General features: G+C 45.3%; 1 protein-coding gene across 1 annotated transcript; it reads left to right on the top strand.

The window, feature by feature from the left end:
• Positions 1-1280: 1280 nt before the first annotated feature.
• Positions 1281-7680, top strand: LOC120021118 (claudin-4-like). The gene is made up of 3 exons (XM_038964758.1): positions 1281-1454; positions 7042-7385; positions 7581-7680. Exons 1-3 carry the CDS (start codon positions 1281-1283, stop codon positions 7678-7680), a joined length of 618 nt encoding a protein of 205 aa, XP_038820686.1.
• Positions 7681-12592: the final 4912 nt, after the last annotated feature.

Here is a 12592-nt window from a genome sequence, read left to right on the forward strand (position 1 = left end):
ATTTAAACCATAATGCAATATAATTGCTGTTCTTTTAAAAAATTTGCTGCATTCATACTTCAATGAAGCTTTTGTGTAAAATGGAACCAGCAACATAATTCAGTGTTTTTAAAAACATTCATATTTGTAGTTTAAGAACATATAACAAAGCTACTATATGTCCATGACTGCAGACATGTAAGACACTTCTGTTAACCCTTTATAACAACAGTGAACAGTTCTTTCCTCATCTCTGGACTGTATAAATATGATGTGTGTGGAACCTGTTTAACAACATGCCTGGAATGCAGACAGATAGTAAAGAGAAGACAGATGCTGTGCCTGTGTTCCAAATGCTACCCTATTCCCTATATAGTGCAATACTTTTGAACAAGGCTCTGGATGGAGTGCACTATGTAGGGAATAGGGTGCCATTTGGTATGTACAGTAGATACAGGGTGTGTCATCCAGCACAGTCAAATCAAATACAATATTATTTGTCACATGCTTTGTAAACAACAGGTGTAGAGCAACAGTGAAATGCTTACATACGGGACGTTCCCAAAATGCAGAGAGAAAAATAGTAGGAAAAAAATGACACAAAGATGAAATACACAGTGAGTAACTTGGCTATAAACACAGTGAACCAGTACCGAGTCGATGCGCAGGTATCATGGTGATCATGTGACCACATAAATTATGCGTTCCTTTTTGATCAGTTTGGTTAATTGCCATTTGGAATGTAGATACCGGGTGTGTCATCCAGCTCTGTCACGTTCTGACCATAGTTCTTGTGTGTTTTGCTTGTTTTAGTGTTGGTCAGGACGTGAGCTGGGTGGGCATTCTATGTTGTGTGTCTAGTTTGTCTGTTTCTATGTTTGGCCTAATATGGTTCTCAATCAGAGGCAGATGTTCAAACTCATTAAACAGCATTGTGTAACAATATGGAATGTTGAGATCCAACCTAGAATAAACCAATAATTACCAAATAGGGATAATTCTAATATAATAACTACACAAAAATGTTGTAGGGATGATCTTCATCCTGGCTGTAATCCTGGTGCTCGTTCCTGTCTCATGGACGGCCAGCACCATTTGGGGGAGTTGGGGGTCTCGCTCTACATCTGCTGGGAGGCAGCGGTCCTGCTCCTGGTTATGGGGGTCATACTGTGCAGCTCCTGTCCACCGAGTGAGATTGAGTCATATTTCTGGGAGCCTTTGGATGGATAGTCTCCCTAGTGCCCTGTGTTGTCTGTATAGTAGTTTCTTAAATACCCCCCGTTGGGGTCAAATGTGCTTCTATGACGATCACTTCCATCTCCTCCATCCTGGGATCTCTGGGAGAGATGGGGTCCATCTTTGGGACCAAGTGCTGTAACTTCATCAAGAGTAACAGGACCCGGGTCAAAGTCAAGTTTATCAGTGGAACATTCTTTATCCTGGCTGGTATCCTCCAGCTCAACACTCTCTTCTTGGTTGACCATTACATGATACAGAATATCCCATACCTGCTGGATAATTTTGGGTGTTTTGGGTTACTTGGCTAAATTAAATTGGTGGCCAGCCTCATTGCTCCTGATAGGAGGGATCATACTCTGCTGCTGCATCTTCAAGAGGAACCCGTCAGACTCAACGACGACTCAATCAAACTCCCGCTAACAGCTCTGTCTGCACAGGGTCATAGAGGAGTTTTGTCATATTCTGGTTGGGACCATAGTATGGTGCAGGTGCTGCTGCTACTGCTTTAAGAGAGACATTCCCAACTTAACAACTCACTTACATTCCATCACTAGTATCTTATACGATATTATGTTGCCATAGCTCAGTGTTTCTCAACATAAGTGCACAGAATTGAAATGAGCTTCATAGTCTTAAAAAAGTCATAAGTCAGCATGTGCGACATTGCCATAATGCTTACATCTGCCAGGTCAGCAACTAAACAGCTGGGGTAGAAATAGGCTGGACTAGAAACTCACTAGTCCTCTAGAAACTAACAACCACAGACTTCACCACATCTGTACAGATTGTGTTTCCATGGCAGCAGATGACGTCAAGCACCCCTTAGAGGGCTTCTGACTGGCCGGCCTCTCTAGTCTCACAGAAGAACTCTGCAACAATCGTCTGTGAGAAAAGAACGTTGAACAAACTGCTGTTGTAGAACTTCACCTGCAAAGACTGAAGCTGTAGGCCTGTAGAATCCAGGATCTTCGCTGGAAGTATAACATCTCCACTTTTCTGGAATCTATTTGTTGAGTCACATCCTCGTTCGTCCAGGAAGTGCAGGTGCAGGAGAGAGAGACGCACCCAAGGAGCCATCATCTTGATGGGTATGGAGATCATGGGCATCACTATGGGAGTCATAGGATGGATTGTTTCCATCGTGCCCTGTGCTTTGTTTACATCAGGAGTGATGGACTTTCCACAGTACAGAGATGTCAGTCTGGTTCAGATCATCACCTACTTTTCCATTATTCTAGGGTTGCTAGGGATGATATTCTCCATCTCAGGAACAAAGTGCACCAACTGTACCCAGAGGAATATGAATATGTCTATAGCTGAAGTAATTAGCTTTGGCGGAATATTCTTCATCCTGGCTGGTCTCATCCACCTGATCTTGATCTTCTTCGCTGCCCTTGACTTGACACAAAACTCGGACCCTGAGAACTTCCTGCGGAGTAATAACCTTTTAACCCACCCTCCCTTCGGCAAATCAGGTCACGACTTCATTCTGCTCCTCCCTTCCTATAGGCAGAAACTCAAACAGAAAACTATGGATAGACGGCAGCATTCGCGCAAAACTGAAAGCAAAACCACTGCAATTAACCACGGCAAGGTATTAACCACTGGGAATATGGTGTAATACAAACAGTGCATTCATGCCATCTGTAAGGCAATCAAACAGGCAAACGTCAGTACAGAGACAAAGTGGAGTCGCAATTCAACGGCTCAGACACAAGAGGTACGTTGCAGGGACTACAGACAATCACGGATTACAAAGGGAAAACCAGCCACGTCGCAGACACAGACGTCTTGTTCTTCGGACAAGCTAAACCTACTCCGCCAGCTTTGAGGATAACACAGTGCCACCAACGCAGCCTGCTCCCGAGGACTGTGGGCTCTCGTTCTCCGTTGCCAACGTAAGACATTTAAGCATGTTAACCCTTAGCATGGCCGCGTCCTCAGAGCATGCGCAGACCAACTGGCTGGAGTGTTTACGGACATATTCAATCTCTCCTTATCCCATTCTGCTGCCCCCACTTGCTTCAAGTTTTCCACCATTGTTCCTGTACCCAAGGAAGCAAAGCTAATTGAACTAAATGACCATCACCCCATAGCACTCACTTCTGTCATCATGAAGATCATATCACCTCTATCTTACCTGACAGCATAGACCCACTTCAATTTGCATACCGCCCAAATAGATCCACAGACGATGTAATCACCATCGCACTACACGCTGCCCTATCCAATCTGAACAAGAGGAATACCTATGTATTCATTGACTACAGCTCAGCCTAAAACACCATAGTATCCTCAAAGCTCATCATTAAGCTCGGGGCCCTGGTTCTGAACCCCGCCCTGTGCAACTGGGTCCTGGACTTCCTGACAGGCTGCCCCCAGGTGGTGAAGGTAGGAAACAACACCTCCATTATGGTGATCCTCAACACAGGGGCCCCACAAGGGTGTGTGCTCAGCCCCCTCCTGTAGTCCCTGTTCACCCATGACTCCATGACCATAAACACCTCCAACTCAATCATCAACTCTGCAGACAACACAACAGTAGTTGGCCTGATTACCAACAATGACAACACAGCCTACAGGGAGGAGGTGAGGGCACTCGGAGAGTGGTGTCAGGAAAACAACCTTTCACTCAACGTCAACAAAACGAAGGAGCTGATCGTGGACTTCAGGAAACAGCAGATGGAGCACGCCCCCATCCACATTGATGGGACTGCAGTGGAGAAGGTGAAAAGCTTAAAGTTCCTCGGCGTACACATCACTGACAATCTGAAAAAGTCCACCCACACAGACAGTGTGGTGAAGAAGGCCTAATATCTTTAAACCTACTATGGCCTATTTATTGCCTTACCTCCTCACGCCATTTGCACACACTGTATATAGACTTTCTTTTTTTTCTCTTAACTCTGTGTTGTGTTTTGTGTCGTACTGCTATGCTTTATCTTGGCCAGGTCGCAGTTGTAAATGAGAACTTGTTCTCAGCTAGCCTACCTGGTTAAATAAAGGTGTAACGATCATCCTGGGAAGAAGGAGTGGACCAAAACGCAGCGTGGGAAGTGTTCATGTTAATTTAATAAATAAACTGAACACTGAAACAACAAAAAAACAACAAAGAGAGTGAACGAAACGAAACAGTCCTGTCTGGTGCAGACAGAAAACAGAAAACAACTACCCACAACACACAAGTGGGAAAAGGCTACCTAAGTATGGTTCTCAATCAGAGACAACGATAGACAGCTGCCTCTGATTGAGAACCACACCCGGCCAAACACATAGAAATAGACAACATAGAACAAAGCATAGAATGCCCACCCCAACTCACGCCCTGACCAACCAAAATAGAGACATAAGAAGAATCTCTAAGGTCAGGGCGTGACAAAAGGTGAAATGTAAAAAATGAAATACATTTTTAAAAACAACCCCTGCAGCGGTTTCGTTCACCAATCCATCTGTTGTCTGGTAGTAAATGACTAAGTAAGTATTGGTGCTGTTTGAATCATTTCATCTGGGCTGTTTAGAAATGTGAATAAACATATAATCCCACACAGCTGTAGGCCAAGGAACAGGTGAGACTGGTTCAGGTGTACACATCTGCTGTAACTCCCTCTTCTTCCCTGGCGACATGCACCGCTCCATACTCCATTACATTTAAACCATAATGCAATATAATTGCTGTTCTTTTAAAAAATTTGCTGCATTCATACTTCAATGAAGCTTTTGTGTAAAATGGAACCAGCAACATAATTCAGTGTTTTTAAAAACATTCATATTTGTAGTTTAAGAACATATAACAAAGCTACTATATGTCCATGACTGCAGACATGTAAGACACTTCTGTTAACCCTTTATAACAACAGTGAACAGTTCTTTCCTCATCTCTGGACTGTATAAATATGATGTGTGTGGAACCTGTTTAACAACATGCCTGGAATGCAGACAGATAGTAAAGAGAAGACAGATGCTGTGCCTGTGTTCCAAATGCTACCCTATTCCCTATATAGTGCAATACTTTTGAACAAGGCTCTGGATGGAGTGCACTATGTAGGGAATAGGGTGCCATTTGGTATGTACAGTAGATACAGGGTGTGTCATCCAGCACAGTCAAATCAAATACAATATTATTTGTCACATGCTTTGTAAACAACAGGTGTAGAGCAACAGTGAAATGCTTACATACGGGACGTTCCCAAAATGCAGAGAGAAAAATAGTAGGAAAAAAATGACACAAAGATGAAATACACAGTGAGTAACTTGGCTATAAACACAGTGAACCAGTACCGAGTCGATGCGCAGGTATCATGGTGATCATGTGACCACATAAATTATGCGTTCCTTTTTGATCAGTTTGGTTAATTGCCATTTGGAATGTAGATACCGGGTGTGTCATCCAGCTCTGTCACGTTCTGACCATAGTTCTTGTGTGTTTTGCTTGTTTTAGTGTTGGTCAGGACGTGAGCTGGGTGGGCATTCTATGTTGTGTGTCTAGTTTGTCTGTTTCTATGTTTGGCCTAATATGGTTCTCAATCAGAGGCAGATGTTTTGTGTTGTCTCTGATTGGGAATCATATATAGGTGGCTTGTTTTGTGTTGGGGTTTGTGGGTGGTTGTTTCCTGTCTCTGTGTTTTCTCTGCACCAGCTAGGACTGTATCGGTTTGCCACATTTTGTTATTTTTGTATTGTTGTAGTGTTCACAGTTCGTATTATTAAATATGTTGAGCACCAACTACGCTGCGTCTTGGTCCGATCCCTGCTACACCTCCTCTTCAGACGAAGAGGAGGAAGGCTGCCGTTACAGAACCACCCACCAATCTCTGACCAAGCAGCGTGGCTACGGGCAGCAGCAGCAGCAGCGGCGGCCCATTACACAGGACTCCTGGACATGGGAGGAAATTCTGGAGGGTAAAGGACCCTGGGCTAAGGTTGGAGAATATCGCCGCTCTCGTGAAGAGCTGGAGGCAGCTAAAGCCGAGGAGCGGTGGTATGAGGAGGCAGCACGGAAGCGTGGCTGGAAGCCCGAGAAGAAACCCCAAAAATGTCTTGGGGGGGGGGGGGGGGGGCTAAAAGGGAGTGTGGCGAAGTCAGGTAGGAGACCTGCGCCAACTTCCCGGGCTTACCGTGGAAAGCGAGAGTACGGGCAGACACCGTGTTGTGCGGAAGAGCGCACGGTGTCTCCTGTACGTATGCATAGCTCGGTGCAGTACATCCCAGCTTCACATATCGGCCGGGCTAGATTGAGCATTGAGCCAGGTGTCATGAAGCCGGCTCAACATATCTGGTCTCCAGTATGTCTCCTCGGGCCGGTGTACATGGCACCAGCCTTACGCATGGTGTCCCCGGTTCGCCAGCACAGCCCAGTGCGGGCTATTCCACCTCGCCGCACTGGACTGGCTACGGGGAGCATTAAACCCTGTAAGGTTGGGCAGGCTCGGTGCTTAAGAGCTCCTGTACGCCTTCACGGTCTGGTATATCCGGCGCCACCTCCTCGCTCCAGCCCAGTAACACCAGTGCCTACACCACGCACCAGGCTTCCTGTGCGTCTCCAGAACTCTGTTCCTCCTCCACGCACTCTCCCTGTGGTGCGTGTCTCCAGCCCGGTACCTCCAGTTCCGGCACCACGCACCAAGCCTCCTGTGCGTCTCCAGAGCCCTGTACGCACTGTTCCTGCTCCCCGCACTAGCCCTGAGGTGCGTGTCTCCAGTCCGGTACCACCAGCTCTCCCCACCTGGATGGAGATAACTTTCATAGCAGGTAACGTTGCCAAAACAGAGGTGGTCTTGTACGGCCTGTGGATGAGCTGGTGTACACCTCACACTGGACAAACAGTGTGAGGTGTACAACTCCATGGGATATTGGGAATACGTTCTGCAGCCTGCCAGAGCCATGATCCCCACTGCCATCATACTGGTGGTTCTGGGGGTCATGGTCTCCATGGTCGGAGCCAAGAGCACCAACTGCATCAAAGACAAAACATCTCAGGCCAAGTTGATCATTATCGCTGCAATACTTTTCATCCTGGCTGGATTTCTCATCCTCATCCCTGTTTCCTTGGTAGCCAGATCAATTATCAGCGACTCCTCCACGCGGATCGAAGGAAAGCCTGAGCTGGGGAACTCACTATACCTCGGCTGGGTGGCGGCCTCCCTGCTCCTGATTGGAGGGGTCTTACTGTGCATCAAAGTGGGAGTGTTTGGATGGATGATGGGAATATTTGGATGGATAGTCTCCCTAGTGCCCAGTGCTCTCTCTATATTGCTCAAATTCAGTCCTTCTCCTGGGCCCCACTATAGGGACATTTGAATGGTTCTGACGATCACCTCCATCCTGGGAGCTCTAGGAGTGATGGGGTCCATCTTTGGGACCAGGTGCTGTAACTGCATCAAGAGTAACAGGATCAGGGTCAACATTGTTGGAACATTCTTCATCCTGGCTGGTATACTGCAGATCACCACTGTCACGCCCTGACCTTAGTTATCTTTGTTTTCTTTATTATTTTGGTTAGGTCAGGGTGTGACATGGGGGATGTATGTGTTTTGTCTTGTCAAGGGGTTTTGTATGTTTATGGGGTGTTTACTAGTCTAGGTGTTTGTATGTCTATGGTTGCCTAGATTGGTTCTCAATTAGAGGCAGCTGTTTATCGTTGTCTCTGATTGGGAACCATATTTAGGCAGCCATATTCCGTTGGGTATTTCGTGGGTTATTGTCTATGTCTAGTTGCCTGTGTCTGCACTTTTGTATGATAGCTTCACGTTCGTTATATAGGAGCTGCCAGAGCCGCCCGCCAGTCAGGAGCTGCCAGAGCCGCCCGCCAGTCAGGAGCTGCCAGAGCCGCCCGCCAGTCAGGAGCTGCCAGAGCCGCCCGCCAGTCAGGAGCTGCCAGAGCCGCCCGTCAGTCCGGAGCTGCCTTTCAGTCCGGAGCTGCCTTTCAGTCCGGAGCTGCCCTTCAGTCCGGAGCTGCCTTTCAGTCCTGAGTTACCCCTCAGTCCGGAGCTGCCCGTCAGTCCGGAGCTGCCCGTCAGTCCGGAGCTGCCCTTCAGTCCGGAGCTGCCTTTCAGTCCGGAGCTACCCCTCAGTCTGGAGCTGCCTGTCAGTCCGGAGCTGCCCCTCAGTCCTGAGCTACCCCTCAGTCCTGAGCTGCCCCTCAGTCCGGAGCTACCCCTTAGTCCGGAGCTGCCCCTCAGTCCTGAGCTTCCCCTCAGTCCGGAGCTGCCCGTCAGTCCGGAGCTACCCCTCAGTCCTGAGCTGCCCCTCAGTCCTGAGCTGCCCCTCAGTCCGGAGCTACCCCTCAGTCCGGAGCTGCCCGTCAGTCCGGAGCTGCCCGTCAGTCCGGAGCTGCCCGTCAGTCCGGAGCTACCCCTCAGTCCTGAGCTGCCCCTCAGTCCGGAGCTACCACTCAGTCCGGAGCTACCACTCAGTCCGGAGCTGCCCCTCCGTGCAGTGGCGCCCTCTACGATGGTCTTCAGTCCTGGACTCGCTGCAAGGGTCCCCGCTCCAGAGGCGCCACCAAAGCGGGTAATGACTATGGTGGAGTGGGGTCCACGTCCCGCACCCGAGCCGCCGCTGTAAGAAGGCCCACCCGGACCCTCCCCTTCTGTGTCAGGTTTTGCGGCCGGAGTCCGCCCTGACCTTAGTTATCTTTGTTTTCTTTATTATTTTGGTTAGGTCAGGGTGTGACATGGGGGATGTATGTGTTTTGTCTTGTCTAGGGGTTTTGTATGTTTATGGGGTGTTTTACTCGTCTAGGTGTTTGTATGTCTATGGTTGCCTAGATTGGTTCTCAATTAGAGGCAGCTGTTTATCGTTGTCTCTGATTGGGAACCATATTTAGGCAGCCATATTCCGTTGGGTATTTCGTGGGTTATTGTCTATGTCTAGTTGCCTGTGTCTGCACTTTTGTATGATAGCTTCACGTTCGTTATTTTGTTATTTTGTTATTTTGTTTTGTTATTTTGTATAGTTTGTTTAGTGTTCATCTTCATAAATAAATAGAAGATGTATTCATATCACGCTGCGCCTTGGTCCTCCTCTCTTCCACATTACGATGAACGTGACAACCACTGTGTTTTTGGTTGACCATTACTTAAGAACGGATGTCCACCTGCAGCGCTACCCATTCGTCCTGTTTACCCAACATAAGCTGGTAATTTTAGCTGAAGTCAGTAGGTGGTCCACCTCCATGCTCCTGATAGGAGGGACCATACTCTGCTGCTGCATCTTCAAGAGGAACCAGCCAGACTCAACGACAACTACATCAACCTCCCGCTAACAGCTCTGTCTTCAACAGGTCATAGAGGAGTTTATGTCATATTGTGTTGGGATCATAGTCTGGTGCAGCTGCTGCTGCTACTGCTTTAAAACTTCTTCTCAATAGGGGGTGCTATTTGCACTTTGTAATAATTTCGTTCCCAAATTAAACTGCCTCGTACTCAATTCTTGCTCGTACAATATGCATATTATTATTACTATTGGATAGAAAACACTCTCTAGTTTCTAAAACCGTTTGAATTATATCTGTGAGTGAAGCAGAACTCGAGTTAGAGCATTTTCCCTATGAGGATGTGAGAATGCAGAAATCTTCTTGTTGTTCTGAGATCTGTTTATAAATCTGCCTGTCTTCTATTGGTTGAGATGCACTGCATACGTCTTCCCCTGGGTGTCAGCGAATAGTGAGAGTTGAAATGGGGTTGCTAGGCAGAACTGAGAGCTTATAAAAGACCTCGGAACAAAGTGTCCGGACATTTTTCACTTCGCTCTGACGCAGGGAGGACATCTGGCTGTGGCTCTAGAACGCTCCGGTTATAGGCCTTTAGATATATCCGGTCATGTTTTTATTCGTTATAGGTGTTAAAGACATCATAAGGTAGTTAATTTAAACCGACTTATAGCAGTTTATATCAGTTTATTGCGATTTTCTGGAATTTCTTAGTCACGCGCTTTCACGAGTTGGACACCTCTCCTGCACATAGCTAGCGTTAGCTGCTATTTCTACAGGAGAAGAGGACATCTTTCAACCAAAAGACGATTGTTCTGGAGAAAGGACACCTTGCCCAAGATTCTGATGGAAGCTCGTCAAATAGTAAGAAGTCTTTATGCTGTTAATTCGTATTTATGTTGACAAATGTTAAACAATAATTCCGCCATGAATTTCGGTGCGGTCTCGCTTTAGCGCACGCTGTATGCGCAGTAACGTTAATTTTAAAAATCTAACACAGCGGTTGCATTAAGAACTAATGTATCTTTCATTTGCTGTCCAACCTGTATTTTTTAGTCAAGTTTATGAATAGTTTTCGATTAGATTAGGTGCCTCTCCAAGATGGCGCCGGACAGATTGCTTGAAGTTTTGCCACTACTCACATTGTATAACCACGATTTGTGCCGCTACATATGCACATTTTCGAACAAACCCTATATGCATTGTGTAATATGATGTTACAGGACTGTCATCTGAAGAAGTTTATGAAGGTTAGTCAAATTATATATCTTTTGCTTGCTTGTTACGATCGCTAACCTTTGCTGCTGGTAAATGGTGTTGTGTTTCTGGCTATTGTGGTAAGCTAATATAATGCTATATTGTGTTTTCGCTGTAAAACACTTAAAAAATCTGAAATATTGGCTGGATTCACAAGATGTTTGTCTTTCATTTGCTGTACGCTGTGTATTTTTCAGAAATGTTTTATGATGAGTATTTAGGTAATTCACGTTGCTCTCTGTAGTTATTCTAGTCGCTTTGGTGAGAGTTGTGATGGTGGCTGCAATGGTAAACTATGATTTATACCTGAAATATGCACATTTTTCTAACAAAACATATGCTATACAATAAATATGTTATCAGACTGTCATCTGATGAAGTTGTTTCTTGGTTAGTGGCTATTTATATCTTTATTTGGTCGAATTTGTGATAGCTACTGGTGGAGTAAAAAAAGTGGTGTCTTTTGCTAACGTGGTTAGCTAATAGATTTACATATTGTGTCTTCCCTGTAAAACATTTTAAAAATCAGAAATGATGGCTGGATTCACAAGATGTGTATATTTCATCTGGTGTCTTGGACTTGTGATTTAATGATATTTAGATGCTAGTATTTACTTGTGACGCTATGCTAGGCTATGCTAGTCAGCTTTTTTACTGATGGGGGTGCTCCCGGATCCGGGTTTGGGAGAAATTAGAGGTTAACAGAGAAACTGTACTTTCTTTAAATGAAAGCAATGGAGAGAATATAATTGTGATTCTATATGTAATTCTATGATAAAACAACCTCTATCTGTCACGCTCGTCGTCCTCCTCGTCTGAGGAGGAGTAGTTGGAAGGATCGGAGGACCAAAATGCAGCGTGGTATGTGTTCATTATGAATTTAATAAACAGAGAACACTGAACAAACTATACAAAACAATAAACAAACAACGAACGTGAAGCTATATAAGAAATGTGCTGACACAAGCAACTAACATAGACAATCACCCACAACCCACAATGACAAAACAGGCTACCTAAATATGGCTCCCAATCAGAGACAACGACAAACACCTGCCTCTGATTGAGAACCATATCAGGCCAAACACATAGAAATAGACAAACTAGACATACAACATAGAATGCCCACTCAGATCACACCCTGACCAAACAAAAACATAGAAACATACAAAGCAAACTATGGTCAGGGCGTGACACTATCCTTTCTGTTCAATGTTAAAAAGTCGGAAAGGACCAGATATGTGTGAAAGCAACATAGTTATTGCTCCACCTTGTCTTTAACACGTCAAAGAGGAGTTTATGACATATTGTGTTCAAATATTCAGTTAATTTAGACTGGGAGGAGAAGTTCCTGAGGAGACTGAAATTAAGGGACATATTCTCACTGTTTCCTCTCTGATGTTCTATACCAGTACTGATACTTCTCTTTATGCTTCTTTAAAATGGGATGAATTTAAGTAGAAAAAGAATTGAATCAGAGGTTGATTGTTTAATCCTGTTAAATATGTTCAAATAAAATAATTGTATCTGACTGAAAAACGTTTCCTGGTTGCTGTTGTGCATTTCCTGTTTATGTTCACTACATTACCAACAAGCCTACAGTCAGAGACTGGGCCCTTCTGACTGAAACATACAGTATATCATAGTGTAGAATTAATTCAAGCCAAGTCCTTGAAACAGGTAGCATTAGTCTATTTACTGTATTATATAGTTAATTTCAGTCCATGAATCCAACCTTACAATTATTTATTTCACACTCAAGGGTTTTTCAGTATGTAGTTTCAATCTGTTGATGTGTACTATGAGGCCCAGTCCCTTTATCATTGCCCCTCAGAACAGGCTTTGGGGTGGAGGGTAAAGTTGTCCCTAGTTGCTGATCATCGATCAGTTTAGCATTTTCCCCACTAA

The sequence above is a fragment of the Salvelinus namaycush genome, chromosome 26 (genome assembly GCF_016432855.1).
Source record: "Salvelinus namaycush isolate Seneca chromosome 26, SaNama_1.0, whole genome shotgun sequence".
Taxonomy (NCBI): Eukaryota; Metazoa; Chordata; class Actinopteri; order Salmoniformes; family Salmonidae; genus Salvelinus; species Salvelinus namaycush.

What these genes read in the sequence shown, in the direction of transcription:
- LOC120021118 (XM_038964758.1), top strand. Translation starts at nt 1,281, where the DNA reads ATGACGATCACTTCCATCTCCTCCATCCTGGGATCTCTGGGAGAGATG. An exon ending in AGCTCAACACTCTCTTCTTG is followed by an intron (nt 1,455 to 7,041) that starts GTTGACCATTAC and finishes CTGGACAAACAG; the next exon opens with TGTGAGGTGTACAACTCCAT. An exon ending in CTGATTGGAGGGGTCTTACT is followed by an intron (nt 7,386 to 7,580) that starts GTGCATCAAAGT and finishes CTTTGGGACCAG; the next exon opens with GTGCTGTAACTGCATCAAGA.